At 36.4% G+C, this 22,390-nt stretch overlaps 1 protein-coding gene across 2 annotated transcripts in view; it reads right to left on the bottom strand.

The window, feature by feature from the left end:
- Positions 1–330: 330 nt before the first annotated feature.
- The window catches only part of TRAT1 (T cell receptor associated transmembrane adaptor 1), a 32,016-nt gene continuing 9,956 nt past the window's right edge, over positions 331–22,390 (bottom strand). Inside the window, exons 2-6 of one of the 2 annotated variants that reach the window (XM_025873930.1) lie at positions 20,819–20,929; positions 13,480–13,516; positions 6,341–6,402; positions 4,205–4,293; positions 331–1,170 (exon numbers count right to left, since the gene is read on the bottom strand). In XM_025873930.1, coding sequence (XP_025729715.1) covers positions 913–1,170; positions 4,205–4,293; positions 6,341–6,402; positions 13,480–13,516; positions 20,819–20,929 — 557 coding nt within the window. In that variant the 3' untranslated portion in view covers positions 331–912. The remainder of the gene's footprint in view (positions 1,171–4,204; positions 4,294–6,340; positions 6,403–13,479; positions 13,517–20,818; positions 20,930–22,390) is intronic. The other variant, XM_025873932.1, reaches the window with a different exon arrangement.

The following is a 22,390-nucleotide window of genomic DNA, read 5'->3' as shown; positions in this document are numbered from 1 at the left end:
GCATTCTCATTGCAATATTATTTGTAAAAGTGAAAAACAGAACTTGGAAATGAGCTAAATGTACTTTCAAATTATTTGAATAAATTCTAATGTAGTCATCAGTGAGATGCTATGCAGGCATTAAAATTATAATATGTAACTGTATTTAGTTATAGTTAAAAAATAAGGAAAATAAATCACCAATATATTAAGTGGAAAAAGTTTAAATAATATGTGTAAAATAATCACTCCCTTTTTTTGGTAAAAGAGAAAAAAAGAAAGAGACAACTGATGTATGTACATATGGAAAGTTGCTCATAGTAATTATCTATGACCAGTGGAATATCCAAATTCTTTTTTATATTTGTTTATTGTTATAAGGAGCATGCATTAACTTTATAACAATTCTAAAAAGCAATAAAGATACTTCCGTTTGGGAACAATACTTCTTAAGAAGACTCTTCCACTTCTTGTAGAAATATATTTAATGTCCCATGTCTTTCAGTCAGAAATTTCTTTCAATTAAGGGGTGTTCCATGGATGAAAAAGGAAAAATATTTTTTTAAAAGGTGGCTTTTATTTTTCTTTCAACATGTTCTAAAGTATACTTATGCTTAAAACATTTTTTTTCGTTTTATTTTACAGAGTATTAAGTATGGTTGGTGAAGTTGTGACCTTGTAATTAGGTTCAATTTGCAAATTTGATTTTATTTTACATTTTACTACTTAGGCATTTGGTAAGCAAATTCAAATAACTAATTTTCATGGCATTACATTTGGTTTGCAAGAACATAAGCTCTGGATAAGAGGTAAGCCACCATCCCACTAACAAATAATTTAGATCGTCACTCTCCCAGATCTTGTGTCGTCTAGGGATTTTTTTTCTTACCATCTCCAATAAGAGTGGGATTATTGAGCTAGATCATAGCCCAGCTAATTTATAGTTTCTCTCTTTGCATGAATCAATCCAAACAGTCTGATGGGATCATCATGAACATTTTCTTCTATTTCCTGGCTTTCAAGCGGGAAACTGTTTACCGAAGTGGTCTTAGAAAGGCTGGCATCCACAGCATGTAACTGCTTATCTTCATCCTTGTCTAACAAATAACTATTCTCTTCCCTGGGCTTCCTGCGCTTCCCCTCACAGTTGTGATGCAGTGAGGCATAGAACATCTGTGGTTCCTCAGTTGCCTAAAAAGAAAGGCATATTAACTTTTTGTTGTTATCTCATTCTTTAACTTTGATGACATCTGGGAATTTCTAAGATCTATGAAAAACAAGCAGCTTGTTTTCTGGGCTTTGGCTACCTGTTTTGCCAAACTGGCCAGGTAGGATGACAACAAAAAACAATAGTCAACTCAAGACTTTTGAGTAGAAAAATGCTTAGATGAAATTTGTGTGTGTGTATTTTTATTTCTTTTTGTACACAAAATATACATGAACATTTTAGATGGCCTCTCACGTGCCTCTCCCCCTGCCTCCACCTTAGGTAGCTCTTGCCCTGTGTTGCTTTCACCAAGTGACAACACTCCAGTTTGTTAAAGTGGGAACAAGCATGATAGGAAGGAATGTAATGAATCTCAAAATCTATTTTGCATATGTTTAATAACTGGTCATTTGATGGTACCCACAAAAATCCCCACTTTTTCTACATTTTTGAAGTCCAGAAGTATAAAGTATAAAGATTCAGAAGTATAAAGATGACAGTATCCATTTTTGTGACTGGCATCTGGCAAGAATTATAGTTTTCCATCTTCCCCCTTTATTTCCTTCTTGCTTGCCTGTCCCGAGGTTCCCTTTGGGCTCATTTCAGACTGGGCTTGGAGATCTTTATTTCTGTCCTTATAACTAAAAGCATTTCAAATAATGTATGTTTGGTCAACAGTTGGTCAACTTTATCAAGCGCTGCAGAATTCAAAGAATGTGAGTCCTGAGAAAGGATCACAGATTGTACATGATGAGTCACTTGTGACTTCCAGAGAGTGGTTTCAGTTGAGTGTATGGGTGGAAAAAATATAGCCAGGAGTAAAAGATTGTGTATCAATGGAAACAGTAGAGGAAAGTAAGAATCAGTTTAAGAATTAAAGAGAAACACAGGCAGAAGGCAAATTTTGTTTTGTTTATTTTTTTGTTTTTAAAAATTGGGGTGATTTTTGCATATTGGTAGGTAAATTGTAATGATTCTTTAAAGAAAAAATCAAAAATGGAGACAAATTAAATAATTGAAGATGCAAGATCTTGAAAGCAATGGAGGAAATGATCAAGAGCATAAATTGGTATTGGTTTAGGAAAGGAGAGTGGATACTTCTGACATAGGAGGGAAAGGCAAGGTCAGTGGGAGACTGGGACATGAAGAGGAGAGGAACAAGCTCACACTTGTATTCCTCACTTTGTCTTATGATATAGGAACTCTGTGGACTCATTTTATTATTAGGTTTCTTCTTAGTTAATGGTAGACATAGATATTGAAATTACAACTTCTGAACTGTGCACATCATTTTTAAAGGGCAAGGACCTTATTTCTTTTCCCAACAGTCACTTTATCCATAAAGCTTTCTGCATAATATTGCAGAGTGCTCTTGTAATTGACCAAAGTAAGTATTGTAGTAGCAAACCGGGTAGTGGTTTTGATGATCATGATCATTCTAATAAAACAGAATTGAGCAAATATAAAGAAATCATGTTTAATTTGTGAGAAAGGTATAATAGAATAAATACTAATCTCCTTATAAGTATCTTTAAATACATAATTTATAAAATAGCAGGCTTTTAAAGACATTTTAAGCTTTGCACAATTTCCACTTGAGTAAAAACCAGATGCACCACAATTCATATGTACTAAATAGCAACTTTTATTATGAATTTTCAGCTCTTTTACAATTAAGGTGCTGTGACTCTCCATTTCAGATGGTGTGGTTATATTTGAGCCTTCTCTAAGAGGTTTTTATTATATTGGATTTAGCAGGTATAGAACATGCAGGTTTTCATACCTTTTATCTAAAAATTTTTTTACCATTAATCACACATCAGATGACAGATTTGTGCAACAGAAAGTGACTTCCTAATCTGTTTAAACCTTACCACATCTTGGTTTCTTAAAAACTTCAAGAATTCTGATTTCTTGGTGGATTCATATAGAGGAAAAGAGAAAAATTCTATCTTAATGAGAAGTTTTCAAGATGTGACCCATCTTAGGGAGGAGAATATTTTCTGTTAGGCAGGACTAAGTTTAGATTCTCTTTCTACCTAGTACCTGAGTGCTTTAGGGCAAGTTTTTCAACTTTCTCAAGCTTCTGTCAAATGGGAGAAATAATGCTGTTTCCCTCATAAAACTCTAAGACGATAATACATATAAAGAACATATGACAAGGCCTGACACATAAGGACCACCCAGAAAATGCTGACTGGCCCTCTCACTATTTCTAGGGAGTAGCAAGAGAACACATAACTGAAGGGACAAGATCTAGGATGGAAAGGAAGAACTCTTTTAACTGAAATTTATAACATTTCAACAGCATGTAGACGAAGAACTGTGAATGGTTTCTGATGAAGTCAGTGCTATGTCTGAGGAGGTGGAACCGATTATGGTAGGAAAAGGAAAAATTATCTATTTCTTCTTGGGTTTTCATATGTTTCTGCTTACATTTTTGTCCTACCTAACACTGCACAAGCCATGTGAAAATCTCTTGCCATTAGCCCACAGCCATTGAACTTGTGTTAAAATTTACACTCATTTGCCTTATAAAATAGAAGTACGGTCTTTTATATCCAGCTAATTTATCTTTTAACTAAAGCACTGTCTCTCTCTCTCTCTCTTTCTCCTTCCCTCTCCCCTTCTCCCCCTACCCCCATAAATTCCTGACATCTAGGTCTTATGAGCATTATATGTGTCAACTTTTATGTTTATCTTTGTGATGTACATGATTTTTTTCAGTCTGAAAGAAAAAGCTTAATTGATTAAGAAGAGAATCCACTTTTTCCTTCAACTTATTGACTTTGTAATGGTACGCAATTTTGACTTTTCGAGTGTGGCTCTGAGTGCCATTTATTTGCCTTTGAGTTTCACTTTAGAGCTCAGGTCCCAGAACTTGACACTGATTTGGCCTGTAAAATATCAGACTGCTTCAGATGTGAATCAGAATGTGCTGCTCTTATGTTCTTAAAACATGCAGCCATGCTGGGATCTAGGCTGAGCTTGACCCTTAATACAGACAACAAAACTCACCTGTGCAGGTGGGGTGGCTTCTTGCAGTTCATTTGTATATCTCTCTGGTCGAGCTTTCATTTGTTCATAGCAATTTTCATCCACTGGTTCTTGAGAGTTGAAAAGATCATGATTTACAATGGAAAAATGAAAAAATGCTGGCACAAATAAAAATACATGACCCAAACCACACTTAGCTGTATATGTGAAACCCCCAAGAATCATTCAGCTTGTCTTTTTTTGTGGAGATGCAAAAAAGTAAGGAAGCACAAACCATTTTCTGCAGATCAGAATGTGAAGAAGTCTTTTACCCCATAGAGTTAATAATAAGACAAAAGAAGGTCACGTGGGATAAAGACTAGATCATATTAATTTATGCCATTGCAGGATATGATGGGCTCAACTTAAGCTTCCATTTGGACGTTACAGAGATCCCATGTGTTTGCTTCTATTTGGGTGTGATTGCAAATGGTGCACAGTGGCACAGTGCAGTGCACATGCGCCGATGATTGCAGTTTGGTCATTTTCCCCATGAGTAAGAAGTTTTACTCAGAGGCATTTAAACACCTCTATTTTTGAAAAAGAATGTTTAGGTCATGTTTTTTTGTCCCATAAATCAGTGACAGCACATCCAGGATGTTTGGGTGGTCTGGAGCTCTGTAATGCTGGTCCTAAGTATTTAGGGTTTGTGCAGTGTCCAATAGCCAGCAGACCTGTAGTCATTTCATCCTGTGGGACATGCTTATTAAACCATTCATCCCTTTCTTCCCCCAGATATGCCTGTTTGAAAGGGAGAAGAAAGAGAGAAAGTGACTTGTAGGATGGCCAGTTGCCTGGCAGAAATGTGGATTGCATTGATTTGATCCCATAGAAAAAAAGATATATTTACTACAATGCAAGTTATCTTATAATTGATCATTCAACCCTTTCTGAAAAGCAACACAGAGGAATAATGTTTCTCGAAGCATGGTCCATGGAAAACATACATTAGATTTCTCCGGAAATTGTTAACTAGCAAATTCCTAAACCCTATTCTTAAACATTATTAATCAGAATGTGTGCATGGCACCTATGCTCCCTTAGATACAGAAATTGCAGGTATGGTGGGCTTTGTACCACCAGAGTATGGAAGAATTGAAATCTCAAACATTACGGGTAGGCACGATGATTCTGCAAGGTGAAACAGGAGGGCAAATTATTTTTAACAGGATAGTCCTAAAGAATAGTTCTGATTTCTCAGAGTATAGAGATTAGAAGATCTTTAAAAAGAGGGGAAAGACAAAGATTAAATACATTTTTTAATGAAATAAAATTTTGAATCCTTTAATATTCTCACATTCCTAACTTTAGGAGAATTGCATATACAGAGATTTAGATAGCTTAGATTTGATATACAGAGATTCAGATAGTTTAGTCCATTTCTGGAAATCTCTGTTAACCCCCAATTCATGAACGAGGTGAAATGCTTGTGGGTGCAAAGATGGGGTTAAATGCTAGCATTTAGCCTCCTGGCTTCTCTCATCAGAGCTCTGGCATCAGATCATGATTGTCTGCTTTAAGGAATTTAGTGGCATTTTGTTTTGGGGTGTTTGGGATGTTTCAAGTAATAAGGGATGCTGGGAATTGAAAAGTACTTGTTACCTAAGGACAAAAAATATATAACCTAGTCAGTGGCAATTTAGTTCTTCTCTTTCCCCACTTGCCATCAATGTGGCCCTAGGTTCTCTGCTTAACATGAGCAGTTAAAACAAGGGAAACCAGAGAACATGCTCCTTGTTCCAGATTATTCACTGTAGATTTGCTTTTGTAGACACAGTGCAAAGCTCTGTGTCCCTGAGCCATTTTCTGTTCTAGAAATAGCTTTATTTCATAGAATTGTGTGTGTCAAAAGTCATAGTAACAGAGTCTCCTGTATTCACATTTCTACTACAGTAAAATGGAGACAATATAGAAAAACAAAATGTTGCAATACAATTTATAATGTGCAGCTTTGGAAATGTATACTAAGTAATATGCTAAACATTATTGAACCTATGGTTACCATTGGGATATTTAAATGTGATTGCAACCAAAAATAAGCCACCTCAAATGCTGTGGAATTAAGGGGAGGGATATTAATTTATAGGTAAATATAACTTTTGGAAAAATAAAACTTACCTGGGACTATGGCATCTAAGTTACCATAAATTGGTGTGTCTTCAATGTAATACTCATCCTCCCTATAATAATGAAAAATAATTTATCTTATTAGAATCCACTTTACACACAGTTCTTAACTAATTTCTCAGCTAAATTCAATATATGATTGCATATTCTTGTTTATTCTCAGCCAACCAAGGTAGATATGTTTATGTACAAGTGAACGGATGCAAAAGTGCATGAATGCCTACATGCATTGTGTGTGTATATATATTTGAACAGGTGTTTTGGGATCTTTCAGGAAATAACAATAGCAAATAATAACTTAGCACTTATGTTTGTCAGATGCTACTTCAACTGCATTTTCTATATTCCTTTATTCCATTCTAAGAACAATCTGACCAGACAGGCACTATCACATCCCCATTTTATAGGTAAGGAATTTGAGGCACAGAGAGGTCATATAATTTGAAGGTCAGAAGACTAGTAAGTGGCAGAGTTGGGACGAGAACTGAGGTTATTTGTACTCTTAACTGTACATTGTACTGCCAGTTTACTTGCCCAGAATATCACTCTGAATAACCCTCTAAAACTACTAAGTAAATACTAACTGACAATGATGCTTAAAAAATACAAGGCCAAAGAGATACTATAGATCCAGCTTGGCAGATACCCAGATGTCGTAAAATGATTGATCACCTATTATTACATCCAGATGCCATGTTAAATGTTTTATATACATTATACCAAAGTCCTAGGGAATTCTGCAAAAATATTATTTCCCACCCTATAGATGGGAAGTCTGAGAGTCAGATAGATAGATTAACATATTTTCCCTAGCTTTATGTGTAATGCTCGCAATAAGTACCAATTCTGAAAGCTTCTCTTTATGCCGGTGCTCACTCAGCCCTCACAACAACCCTGAGATACTTTTTTTTTTTTTAATCCCCACTGTGCATATAAGGAATTTGTAACTCCTAGAGTTAAATTGTCCAAAGACAAAGACAGTAACTAGCAGTGCTAGGATTGTAATGCAACTCTGGTCCAAAAACCCTGAATACTATTTGCTCTTGATGTTTGATTAAATTTCCTTACAGCTTCATCTGAGAAATCCTTTTAGAATCAGAGTAGACATCCTATCATTGTCACCAGACAACGACAACGGCCCTGGTGACCAGCTTTCACAATGGCAGGCTGGGAACAGAGGAACATATCAGCAGTGAGACTGGCATTTCATAAAATAGTAGCAACTGCTTTAACTTTGAGATTACAGATCACCGAGAGCTGGAAGAATTGCATGAAAAGAAAAAACACTTAGCTCAAGGCATAGCACCTATACTACTCCCTATGCTTCTGAAAGAAGACACAGTATATGTAAATAGTAAGTAGGTGTCCTTAAAAAAAAAAAAACAGATCAAATGATACTTGTATGAAATGGCTTGAAAAGTCCAGATGCTGGCATGTATTTCTTTTATCTGATAACAAAGCAACTCATCTGTAGCCTTTCCTTCCATCAGTAATTCAGTACAGCTTAATATTGGGATGTGGAGTAGTCCTTGTTCATGGTTTTTCTCTGGCTATGCAGAGAATATAACAGCAAAAGGTGAAGAATTTTTAATAAGACAATCCATCCATTTTCCTAGCTCACACAGATAACAGATACAACCTGCAAATGATAAATCATGTCCAAAAAATGAATATCATTTCATTCCCTATGAATGAAAATAAGATGTGATTTATAATGCAGTGCCTTGCGTCTACAGGCAGGTCTCAAATGATTAATCATCCCAAATAAACTATTATAAAGGAACAGTTGCCTAACTTACAAATTAAAAAAAAATATTTTTACTTTGCAATGCCAAATAGCTCCAGCCTATTGCAAATATCTAATAAACTTTAAGCACAAATGTCTGGTAGTGTTTTATGTGGAAGATCAATTACCATTAAAAATAGATTAATAAATAACCCCATATCCCAGAGGCGAGCGCATTGCTCTGAACATGTCTGAAATGGCCCTCTGACCAATAAGCACATTTACTGACACTCCAAAATTTAAAATAATATTAATTGTATCTTTTACTATTTTCTACTTTCACATATATTTTCCTTAGTCCCTATTTTTAAAGTTTTAATTTCATCATTCTATTGTGAAGTCCTTTTAGAAAAACGCTTAAATACTTCATAATCTAAGTAGATTAAGTAAATTCAATTTTTAAAAAATCATTACTTCTATCTGAGTGGCTTTGGACATAAACTCCCTGGGTTTCAATTTCCTTATTTATAAAACAAGTTTATTAAACTATTTAATCCCTATTGTTCTTTTCAACTCTGAAATTCTATGATATAAATGTAGGGCTCCAATGTCCAAAGAAAAATGAAAGCTATTTCTACAAAACTAAATAAAGCTACTTTAAGTGTCTGGAAAGTTGTCAGATTGAGGAAAGAGCAAGCTTAGGGGTCTGTTAGAAATTGGTTTTGGTGTTACCTTGATTTGCTTAATAGGTTTTTCTTTAAATTGGTAGATATATATGCTTGGGCTCCATTGGGGTATAAATGTTATTTGAAGCCATCAGAAAAGATAAAACTACTTTCTGGAATGAGTATAGATAGAGAAGAGTTTCATTAGATGAGCCCTGGGCACTCTGATGTCAAAGGGTCAGGAGTCAGCAAAGGACAAGGAGCCACTGGTGAGGAGCAAGACTATAGATGAGAGGACCCAGAGCCTGGAGAAGTAACTGTTTCAAGAAGGAGAGAGTGTCAATGTGTCAAATGCTACAGATGGATGCATGTGAAGACACTAAGATTTGACCATGTAGATTTCACTGGTGACCTTGACAAGAGCTGAGCTGGCAGATTATTGAAGGCAGAAAATTGAATAGAATAGGTTCAAGAAAAAAGAGAGGAGGAGAAGCCAGCAAATATGGGCAGAATGTAGATGGAACCTTCATGTTTTGCTATAAAGGGTACAGAGGACAGGAGAGGTAGCTGTAGGCAATCTAGTATCAAGAAAGCTTTCTTCTCTCTCTCTTTCTTTCTTTCTCTTTCTTTCTTTCTTTCTTTCTTTCTTTCTTTCTTTCTTTCTTTCTTTCTTTCTTTCTTTTCTTTCTTTCTTTCTTTCGTCTTTCTTTCCAGTTTGAAACAAAACTGTTATATATTGGTGAGAATAATACAAAAGGGACAGAAAAAGCAACGATGTAGGAGGGAAGAGAAGGTTGCTAGGGGGATGTGTTTCTGAGGACATGCTCACTGAATTTTTGCTTTTTTTGGCAGAGAGCATGCCATGGGTGTAGGTGTCTTGAATTTGGGGTAAGAGGACCAAATATAGACCCCTGGTCCTGGGGAAGAGTACAAACCCCAGTACTGGCTTTATATGGTTGGAGACTAAGAAGTGAATCCACTGGTATTTTCTGTGAGGGGGTTGCTTAATGGATCTTCAGAGCAATGATATCTAATACTACTTAATACTAAATTTTTATTCTCTTGATCAGTGTTCCAATTTTCTTCTAGTATATCCACTTCTTTGTAAAGTCTCTTAAACACAAGGCGCTTATTGCCAGTGCTTTGGAGTACTTAAAATGGAGGGTCTTTTGCCAAAGTTTTTGGGGAAAGGAGACTAGAAATATCTGCCCGCATGAAGAATTCTAAAGACATGGGCAAAGACACTGAGAGCAGTGACACAGAGCTAGGGGTGACAAAAAGACAATTGAGAATAAGGTTTTTGGAACCTATCCATACTTCTCAAGGATTCTTAAGAAACAATACTTAATAAGGGACTGGACATCTTGCAGTCACACAGGGATGGAGCTTGGCTAATGGTTATTTGTACATTAAGACAAATAAACAGAAGGATGGAAAACTTGGAGCTATTTTGGTTACAAGCATGGCCGTGATCACAGTGAGGGCTTCATCTGCACATCCACTTGGAAGTCTCGGATGTCTGGGAAGGCTACCCGGACGTTCTCTTGTCAGGGCGCCTGGGGGGCTCAGTCGGTTAAGCGGTTAAGCGTCTGCCTTTGGCTCATGTCATGATCCCACATCCTGGGACGGAAAGCTCCACACTGAGCTCTGCAGGGAGCAGGAAGCCCACTTCTCCCCCTCTCTCTGCTCCTCCCCCTGCTTGTGCTCGTTCTCTCTCTCTCTCTCAAATAAATAAATACAATCTTTTTTTTTAAAAAAAAAGTTCTCTTGTCATAAACACCCTCAGGCGAGGAGGACAGCTGAGACGAAAAGTGCGGTCCAGGGTTAGTGTATTTAGTCGAGAAGGGAAGTGAAGGGAGCTGGCGGAGCTCCGGAAATCCAAGAAATCGTCTTAAGGTAGAAAAATGGCTGAGATGAGTCATGTTTTGTCATAAAAGCACCTTTCAGTGCCACCCAGGAGCAGAGCATGCAAAAGCTGCTTGGAATCCGTCCTAAGGTTTTTGAGAGAGACTCTGAAACTGAGGAGTCAGGATAAATTTAAAGTAGTTGTAAACCTGAACTGATTTCCTAAATTAGAGGATAAATACACAGCAAATGGGCAGGAATTTTCTTAGACCTTAATTTTCATCTGATAAAGCATTATCTTTTTTTTTAATTGACTATGCTTTGTAAGGGAAGCATTACATTATAATCTGTATTTTTCAGATGATACAACTGAAGTTCACCCATGCTCATTTTGCTAAGACTCCAAGCCTAGTAATTACAAGAGTTTGATTAAAATCCAGAATTGTCCAGATCTCAAATCCAGGATATTCCCACTGTCTTATCTTCCTGACACAGAGTAAAAGACCAGAATTGTGTAGAATTATGTTTTAAAGATTTTTTTAAAAGATTTTATTTATTTATTTGACAGAGAGAGAGCACAAGCAGGGGCAGAGGGAGCGGGAGTAGCAGGCTCCCTGCTGAGCACGTAGCTCTATGCAGGGTTTGATCCCAGGACCCTGGGATCATGACCTTGAGGCAGACACTTAACTGACTGAGCCACCCAGGTGCCCCTAGAATTATGTTTTATTTTTTTTAAGATTTTATTTATTTATTTTATTTGAGAGCGAGAATGAGAGAGAGAGAGAGAGAGAGCATGAGAGGGGGTAGGGTCAAAGGGAGAAGCAGACTCCCTGCTGAGCAGGGAGCCTGATACGAGACTCGATCCCAGGACTCCGGGATCATAACCTGAGCCGAAGGCAGTCGCTTAACCAACTGAGCCACCCAGGCGCCCTAGAATTATGTTTTAAAGGAAAAATAAAGTGGCCCACGGGTAACTACCAGGAAGTGTGTACCTGACTTTCTGTTACATATAGATGCTACATTGTCCTTAAAGTGATCACATTTTTGACCTACAGTGCAGGAAGGGCAGGAATTTGGGGAAGCATGAAGATAAGATCAGAGAAGCATGGCTTCCCACCTAAGCCAATGTTGAGTAAGGGCAGAGAGAGGGTTCAATGGGGAGCCGTAGCCTCAAACCATCTAAGAACTATTAGTGAGGGACATCATTAATTTTACTTCTACCTAAGAAAGATAGCCTTTATTTCCACTTGCTGTTTTAATGTTGAAGTTTTAATGACCGGAAATAGTTTCACGTTTGCTTGTTTTTTTCCTGGAGCCTCCATGCCCTTGCTACAAAGGTGATTTTGGCTCCCAAACTACATAAACAGAAATAGACAAGCTGTGAAGTACATACATAATTAACATGCCAGCCACTTGTTATAGCTAAATTCTGCATTGTATATTCAAATTATGCCTAAATTGAGATTTATTACAATAGATAATAGATTACTAAATCCAGGAGGGACAATCTGCATCTTCCCATCTTTGCATCTCTTGTGTAACACAACTCCTATTTGTTGAACAAATACTTATTGAATGAATGAATGAATGAATGAATGAATGTTATAAAAGAACCAACTTCTTTTTCACACTTGCCCTATAGGTAAGAGCTCACTTACTATGAGATGGATATTTTACCAATTTTCCCTTCTGACTCTTACCATCCCAATCCAAGAGTACCAACACAGTCTTTAGCAGAATGATCAAATCACTAGACTTTCTATCACATTGCATCTTAATTGCCTTTCAAATGACAAGTATCAAATCAATTGTCCAAGAAATTAACTTCCACATGGAAAATCCATATAGGATTTTCTTTGTCATGTTGTTTGTTGTAACCAAATCAACAAATCTCTCTGTACATGAGATAATGCATTGAAATTTATCTCCTGTTATAGAATCCAATGGTAAATCATAAAAATAAAGATTTTCTTCTTTGTGTGAATCTGCCTGCAGCCTACATCCTGAATGTCAGAGATATTTCCACATGGAGAAAAATTTTAAAAAGACCTTTTAGAGGCTAACAGAAAGCTTGTAATCTTATCCTACCCAGTGAGAAAGCTCTGTGTTTGTGAAAGACCTTTCTGCCTTTCAGTCTACCATTTCAGAAAGGTCTTGAAGAGTCCTCTAGGAAATTCTCTATATTTAGATGTTTTTTATCCTAAAGGAGAAATCTCCAATCTAATAACACATTTGGGCCAAAATATACTGTGCAAGAAAATGAAAATTCTTTGCTACGATTTATGCTGTAAACCTTCTTTTGTGTAAAAAAACAAAAAACAAAAAAACATACAAATTTCTCTACAATTAAGTCGACAGATATTAAAGAGAATACATTATATCTGTAACCATATATTATTTAAGGTTGATTTATCACATTTCCCCACTGATTGACATTACTCTCAAAAGCAACACACCACAAAGCATCCTTATCTAAGTATGCATGTATATATATCTTAAATTTTATTTAGGTATTGCCAGATTTCTTTTCCACCCCAGTTTCTTAGGGGCCCCACAATTCCATATATAATTAGACTGCATTCTTACAATCTGATCTGAATCATAATCTAGGATAGATACACCTGAAATTGACAAGAATTCTGTAGATACCAGGTTAGAGTCTCATTTTGTCCCTTAACCAGCTCTCTTATTGACTCAGGATAAGTAAATAACTAAGGAAGATAATAACATTAAAGCTTTCGATCTTCAGAGAGGAGTGAAAGTAATTAAAACTCACTTTTCATTTTATTTTTACCCAAATGTGACATCCCTGAGCCAAACCTATAAGCAATGTAGCATTCGGTATGCCCCCTTATTAGTTGGGAGTCATAATACATAACTTATTTTCTACATACCTGGGAATGTAGTCTTCAGAGTACCTGTACATGTTATCTGAAAGATATTAAAAATAGACAAATTAAAAGAGTAATGACAAATTAAAAGAAATTTTGACATACACTTAAATCTTCTAGAGAATGTTGTGAGGGGAGCTTAGCTTCAGTGTCAGTTAACATCTTAAATCAAGACACTCAGCCACCACCACCAGACATAAAAAACTTCTCTGATTTGGACCAGTCATATATATTCTCTCTTGGTAATTTGAGATGGAAACACAAGCACAGCTTGCAAGTGATGTAGGGCCTGGATGTGTGGCCATTTCATGGATGGGAAACACCAACCTATGAACGTGGGGACCTCTATTAATGCCTTTGCTGGGGGGCAGTCCAACATGGGTGGGGCACACTGTCCTTTCAGCCTTCACGTTTCATGAAACACCTCTGCCTCCTGTCAAATTTCCCTCTCTGCTCTTGCTGATTTGAATAAGCTTTTCTTCCTTACCCAAAACAAACAAATGAAAACAAAAACACAAAACAAAACAAATCCTAGACTTATTTATTTTTGAAGTGTCTGTTAACACTTCTTGTCATGTGAACAACATAAAAATTATGTTCAGGAAGTTTCTCTGGTTGTGATTCTATCTCATCTACATGGTACAAACAGAAGTAAGGAGAGATGAGGATTCTAGGGAGACGAGATCTGGAAAAAGTTGGGAACACAGTCTAAAAATAATCAAAACACAGAGTGGCTTTTAAAAGAAACAGTATACCGGTATGCAGTATCAATACTGACCAGAGATCTGATGTAGGATCATAAAACCATGAAAAAATTCTGTACCAAGTCTCAGAAAGTAACCCACTGTTGAACATTGAAGGTGGTGGTTCAAAGGCAAATAAAAGAAAGTATTCTTGCTTCAAATTAAATACATGTATTCAAACTTGAAAAAAATAGTTTTAAGAATTTTTTAGTGAATATCAATAGATTCATAATGAATTATTGAGAGAAAATAGGTGAAATTTAGAGCACAGTTTTAATAAGATCAATATTATGAAGAAATCTGTATTATCTGTTCATCAAATTTTCTTAGATATTGAATTGAATGGATGTGTATATTATGATATTTATTATATTTTGACTGTATTATTCAGTGTGGCATTGAATAGCAAAATCTTGCAAAAGCTATTTCTATAAAAATGAAGCCCATATTATCTAAGTCTCTGGCAATAACACAGAGAAAATAGTAACCAAAGGGTGATCTTTCAGTTTTCATATATAAAAAATACCGTGTAGGTAAGGAACTAGCAAAAATATTTCAAATGACTGAGTAAGTCACCAATCAACTAGAAAGATTAATATGTGACAAAGTTGAAGTATTCTCCAGAAAGTTCACGAACTGTTAGAGAAACATATTGGAACAAATTATTAAAATCATCATGTTGGAGGATCATATGGACATGTCACATGTCGGTGTCTTTGGAAGAATTAAAATACATATACAAGAATTTAGTCAAACCATAGCCTGATGTATTATGGAAAAGATTCAGGGTGAGAAATCAGAAGACTTTGGATCTGGGTAGCAGCTCTTCGATGCATTTGCCATGTGACAACATGCAAATCACTTTAAAACTCTGATTTTCACTTTATACATAGAGATAATAATGCCTATAGCATGTGAGTAGCTATGGAAGATAAATGAAATAATTTTTGTTAAAAACATTTTAGAAAATGACAAAGTTGATTTTCAATAATATACATTCTAAATCCAATCACAATTTAATTGTGCTGATTGGAATAGAGTCTCTTCATTAAATGGATTAGCTGAAAACAAGCTGATATAATTAAAATGCTATTTACAAGATTTTTAAGTAAAGCTTGATTTGTCATGAAATGACCAAATCTCACTTCTGGCAAGAGGATTGTCACCGAGTGAGTGTTTTTAATCTTTTAATTAAAAAATAAACAAAGAATCTGAAAACAAAAATAACAACATTATTACAGAAAATAAGAAAAAAATAGGCATGGGGTCAAATGTTTCTGCACACCGATAAAAGATAATGTGGATTTTCCAGTTGGAAGTGCTTGGAGTGTGAATGTTGGTGTCTGGAAGGTACAAGAATGTGATGTGTAAAAAGATAGCTTTATGGAAAGAAAATGTTGTTGGATGTATTATCAGTACAGAGAAGCAAAACAAGGTTTGGACCAAAAAGCTTTGTGGGGAAAAAGGAAGCAGAAGCAACTCTATGAAGGATACAATATAATGATGTGATGCTTAAATGGAAGGAAAAGAAACTAAAACAGTGTGAGGAAGAAAATAAGTATTGGGAAAAGATATTATACATCAAGACCAATCATATTGAAGAAACACCCTGAAAGTGTCCTTAAAACGTTCAAGGTCGCCACCTTCCACACTCCTCTTAGAATTTAAATGTATAATCTGAAGCTGGACAATCTGTACTCATATGGTTTTAGTAAGTTCCTTCTTATAGTAAGAAGTGTGATAGCATATGATTTCTTTAAATAGAGGAGTGGTAATCAAAAGTTTAGAGGTTGGGGCTGAGGAAGAAGGTCAGCAAGCTCATGCTCCTGAAGAGAGTTGGCTCGTTCATGAAGACTTCTAGGTTTTAAAAATAAATGGCATGATTTAGGAGCTGCCTAATCATCTCAATGATATTTAGTAAAACAAAAAGCAGTTTTTATGTTGCTATGAAGCAGTTACATTTGCAAGAGTCTGTGTAAGAAGAGCTGGGTGAGTTTTCACCATGCTCTCTGTGATTCAGATACAGACAACTTGCGGTCAGCTTCATGGTTGAGAGCCTGTAAGCAAACATTTGCTTTTATGTTTTCTCCTTTATAGTGTTTACTCTTCCATGTGCAATATATAACAATAAGAAACAACAGCACCTGGCTCAAACTCCATAATAACATTTTTGATACATTCTTAATGCGAAAATGTGAAAAATGTGCCATAATTTTCTAGTGAGTAGGAAGGAGATATACTGATAAGACTTTGATGTATGAGCAAACCATACACTTATTTATCCTTCTTCTCAAAACAGAGAAGAAAGGCTGGATAAAGAAAATTTGGGGGATTTAAAGGAGGACAAAGCTAATACCTTCCTAGCAGAAAAAGAAATAAATATAATCCTCCTAAAGAACAAACAAAAAATCACCTAAAAATGTAAGGTTTATTTTGGGGGGAAGGGAGAACTCCATTACAAAGCTTTTACCTAACACTGCTACAGAAAACATCAAGGAGAGGCTTATCAGATCTATCTGATTGAATGTGGAGATATTGCATTGTTGCTGGGATGGAGATTTTCTTTTGTAAGATATTTAATATACCAGCACAACTTATTCACCGACTGTTCGTCATAGGTGGAGTCATATCTTGCAAGTTTCTTAGCCACAAAGAATAGCACAAAGATGCAAAAATAAAAAGTTCCTTGAGGCCAGATATGGGAGCATTGTGTTCGCAGACCAAGTGGCAGAAAAGCTGGCTAATATAATTGAATCTCCTCTGGTTTGTCTGTCTAGGAGAAATGAAGCCAGGAGGAGTCTTTAGCAGGACTGGAAAGAAGTCAGCTTGCAGAGCTAATCCCAGAGCCACCTGTAGTCTCTGCGTGAGAAAGACAGACAGTGCTATATTTGGTCATGTGGACTAGCAAGGGTGGCAATTATTACGGATGCTTGGGGAAAGATGTCGGGAGAAGCTGGGGCGGTTGGGAGAGGGTTGCAGAGAGAAAATAGGGAGATGGGATGAGAAGGAAGGGCATTTTGGCATCAATGAGCACTGCTGCAAGGCTAATCTGAGGTTTGCACGCTAATAAAATGCAAGACCCAGGGTTGTGTGCTCCACGTAAGGAGGGCATGTTATTGCTCAAATAAAATAGTTTGCAGTGCCTAATGGTTAGAACCAATCCTATGAAAGCCTACAGAAAACTCTCTAAAATGCACCTGTTATGACTTAAATGGACACAGCGGTTACTGCTAAAGCTTAGGTTATTGTGTAGACATGTTAAATGATATAGAGATGGGGCAGGAAGTGACAGGGGAGCTGGAGAGTATCTAGAGAATACAGAGATGGTGGGAGCGGTGAGGAGCCAGAGAAACTCCCTGAAATACCTGACACTAAAATTAAATGGAATAAGATGTAGTCATAGCAAGTCCTTCACTAATACTTGTGGAAGGAGAGAAGGAAGCACCAGGGCCACAGAGAGTGGTAATGTGGGCTGTGCCCTGTGCAAGACTGACCTCCTCAGTCCCCAGCACTGTGCTGAGGGATCCATAGAATTCACACAAAAACCCTTGGTCTGGATGATATTTTCCACATTTTGTAGACAGGGAAACTGAAACTATAAGTTATGTTTCTTGTACAAGAGATCTCCCAGGTAAATATTAAGAGCAGGGTTCTGATTCATGACAGGTTGACTTCAAAAGTCATGATGTTAAAAACAAATTGGGAGAACTGAAATTGATTTTTAAAAATACAACAATGAATGTAATTTACTCTTTCCTGGTTTTTTTTTTAATGTTATTTCCCACCATACTGTTTTTAGACAAAGTAATTTGTGGCACACTTGAGGCAGTAAGGATTTGTACAATTGAAATGAAAAAAAATTTGTGTTTTTCTTTTAAGAAAAAGCTTTTCTCTTTCCCTTCCTCCCTTCCTCCTTCCTTTCTTCCTTTCTTTCTTGCTTAAAAAGTTAGTCTACTATATTTTAGTAGTGGTCAACTAACCATTATGAGAAAACAACTCCCAAAAGGAGTCCATATGGTGGCAAATGATATGAATATGGATAAATAAATTCCAATGTACAAACTACCAAAAATGAGAACTGAAAAGGCTACTCGTTCCCTGGCCCCACACAGATCCCCAGAGAACTGCCACTGGAATCAATAGAGAGTGAAGTACTGGTTCACATCTGGTCCTGGCTTCCATCTTAAATTATTTCAACTCTATAGCCCTCAATTCACCTTTTCTTTTTAAAAAGATTTTATTTATTTATTCGAGAGAGAGAGAGAGAGAGAGGAAGAGGGAGCATGAGCAGGAGGAAGGGGCTGAGGGAGAAGCCGACTCCCCAGTGAGCAGGGAACTGGATGCGGGACTCGATCCCAGGACCCTGGGATCATGACCTGAGCCGAATGCAGACCCAGATGCCTCTCAATTCACCTTTTTTTTAATACAAGTGACAATATTATCTGCATTCATAAAATATCTTAATGGGAAAATTAAAATATAGTCATTTTAAGCTATTATATAAAGAAAAGTGCTACTCTTCGTTCATTTTTTTCTGACGGAAGCCTTTTTCAAAGATGTATGATAATCGTCATTCATGCATCTGACTTATGAAATTTGTTTCAAAAAACATTTGATTTAAAAAAGAATTACTGATAATATATGGTGATTAACATAACATAATAAAATAAATAAAATAAAATAAAATAAAAAAGAATTACTGAAATCATTGCTAATGGAAAAGCATTGCCTGCCTGGCATTTCAGGCTTAGAAATGATATAATAAAGATCCTAAAAGAATGTTGGGTTTCTGGCTGAGGACATTTGGTCAACAACGTAAAAGCAACATGTGCTAGTGGAAACCATTTTGGACAGAGAATTAGACAGGGCCCTTGTCCTTTACTTTGCTATTGAGCAGACATGTGACCTCAGCTATGCCACTTCACTTTCTAGTGCCTCTCATCTTTTTTGAGAGGTGTGACAGTAACACCATCTTCATATTTTATATTTGTGTTATCCTAAGAAGATCAAGGACTCTCCCCAGAATCAGACAATTGTTCTAAATTAGCTTCATGCAGTTTTTCTTGGTCATGTGTCTAATGCAATTTTATTAACTTTGCTTTATTTCTTTTCATCTGTTAAAATGCATTGACATTTTCTCTTCTCTTCATTATTACCACTGAAATGTCCTGCTCCCAGAGATAGCTGGACTTTCATATCCGTCTATCCATCCATCCATCTACCCAACACACTTGTGTTGAATGCCAGTAGTGTGCAAAGATTGTGCCAACTGCCAGGCATTGCACTATTTCAATCATGTCCATGAGGGTGAAAGCCACATGGTTAAAACTGCTGACCGGCTTGTTGAAAGGAAAAGCTAATGCCAGGAGTGTTAGAAAATAAGCCTGTGGGTCAGCCTGTTGCTTTTTCATTTCTCTTCTGATCCAATCCAGCTAACTGTACTTTAGAGGCTCTGACTGATGCTGAGGGATTTGAGCAGGCTCGAGTGGAAGCTTGAGGAGTTAGGTCTCCACTCTCCCCATCGGGTTATCAGTGAGAACCTTTATGGCTGCTGCAGAATAGGCTACAATATCATGAGCTGTTGAGTTGGAGGAGGAAAACTACATTCTACCGTCCACAATAGCCAAACTGTGGAAAGAGCCAAGATGTCCATCAACAGATGAATGGATAAAGAAGATGTGGTATATATACACAATGGAATATTATGCAGCCATCAAAAGGAATGAGATCTTGCCATTTGCAACAACGATGTGGATGGAACTGGAGGGTGTTATGCTGAGTGAAATAAGTCAATCCGAGAAAGACATGTATCATATGACCTCACTGATATGAGGAATTCTTAATCTCAGGAAACAAACTGAGTGTTGCTGGAGTGGTGGGGGGTGGGAGGGATGGGGTGGCTGGGTGATAGACATTGGGGAGGGTATGTGCTATGGTGAGCGCTGTGAATTGTGCAAGACTGTTGAATCACAGATCTGTACTTCTGAAACAAATAATGCAACATATGTTAAGAAAAAAGAAAAAGAAGAAGATAGCAGGAGGGGAAGAATGAAGGGGAGTAAGTCGGAGGGGGAGACGAACCATGAGAGACGATGGACTCTGAAAAACAAACTGAGGGTTCTAGAGGGGAGGAGGGTGGGGGGATGGGTTAGCCTGGTGATGGGTATTAAAGAGGGCACATTCTGCGTGGAGCGCTGGGTGTTATGCACAAACAATGGATCATGGAACACTACATCAAAAACTAATGATGTAATGTATGGTGATTAACATAACAATAAAAAATAAATTTCTAAAAATTAAAAAATGATACTATAGCATTAAAAAAAAAACCCACTACATTCTACCAAGACAATTCCTTCCTACTCTATATCCTAAGGCAGAGATAAAGCCAAGATTGGGAGTCTGTTTATATTCTAGTATGACTGCATTTTTAAATTAAGAGAAACCTAAGGGTGGAAAAAAAAGTATCAAATAGGTTTCCTACAGATAAAAATACCCTATTGCATGACATTTCATAAAACTGTCTTCTTCTATAGGTTTTCCAGTGACTTGTCTCCATTCAAGCTGGTACTATCTGGCTATTTCTCAAAATGTCTTACCTTGTCGCTGCTTTTCCACATAGTGGGAAATATTGAAGATCAGTGATACAACCAGAGCTAACCCCAAAAAGGCTACAATTATCCAGGCATAAAACTGACATTCAGAGTTTCCTGGGGAAAAAAAAACAGACATACCTGTAATATAATATAATAGCTGCTTACCAATTTGTTTTGAATTGGGTATTCCCACAATTAAAACCATAATATTTATTCATAATGAAAAACAAATCCTCTGCCAAGAAATCAATTACCATTGACAGACAAAGACTTCTTACAGATTTCAAATGTGTATTGCTAATAAGTCCCTGTATTCAGCATGGACAAAAGGAAGCAATTTCCCATGTTCTCCATGTTGATGAAATGAAAGACATTTTTAGTCTAGCTGCTAAAATTCGACAACTAGTGACTTTGTCATAAAAACTTTGGTTCAAAGTCAAGAACATCCAAATTATCCAGAATGATAATTTGCCATACTTTTCCCCTTTCTTTAATCTTCAGATATAGTCATATATACTTTCATTTATGGAAAACCACCTATCCCTTTCTATAAATCCCAGTAGTATAAGATACTGTATGTTGTGATAAAACAGTAATTCTGGCATTATAATAACCTCGTTTTGCCAAGACTGGCCACAAGGTATTTTTCTCATACTGCTTAGAGAACCACGAGTGGATATTGGAGAGCCAATTATGCTTTCCTTAGCCTTGTGAAGAGATTCTTTTTTTCATTCCTGAGCCATAGGGGGTTTTGTGGGATATTGCCTATCAGTTGCCCTTGATTATATATGGCAATCTTTACATGTATATGAGTGATTTCTAAGCTAATTACCCTGATTTTATGCATTTAAATATATTATATGCATATTTATATATAATGCATATATAAAGTACATTATATTTATATATAAATATATTGATTTTATATATATATATAATATATATATGATATGCATATATGTATACATATAGTCTATACCATATATCATAAATATTACATATTATAATATATATTTGTATATAACATATATAAATTATATTTATATATTATATATTAATATTTATATTATATAGCATGTAATATAGTTTTTAATATAATAATATTAATTTTATAATATAGACAAGCAGAAATGCCATGTGTCAGTAGCTGCAGCAGAGCTGATGTTCCTTCCCAGTCTCAGCTCCCCGTATGACTGCCCTGAATCAGACACCATGCTCGGTCCTTTCAAAGAAATCTAAATAGCATGATGTTAGGTACAATAAACAGAACAGGCAAATTCTTAACAGGAGGGAAATTAGTCTTACTTCCCTATCCTGTCTTTAAACCAGCAAATAAGAATACTTAGCCCAAAATGTCTTTTGTGCTGCAATCTTTTACTTATTTTCTATATCTCAAATTTGATGTTTGAATTGTTCATTGTTTGTTTGTTTTTGAGTACTTATTGACATCACGGTGTGGTTGTTGAATTGCCCTCAGTGGTCCTGTGTATTAGAGGAGGTCTGTTTTCCTTCCTTCCTTCCTTCCTTTCTTCCTTCCTTCCTTCCTTCCTTCCTTCCTTCCTTCCTTCCTTCCTT

Source organism: Callorhinus ursinus, unplaced genomic scaffold (genome assembly GCF_003265705.2).
Source record: "Callorhinus ursinus isolate GAN/ISIS: 27379988/994484 unplaced genomic scaffold, GSC_fseal_2.0 scaffold1, whole genome shotgun sequence".
Classification (NCBI taxonomy): Eukaryota; Metazoa; Chordata; class Mammalia; order Carnivora; family Otariidae; genus Callorhinus; species Callorhinus ursinus.
This window is presented reverse-complemented; position numbering and strand designations above follow the sequence as displayed.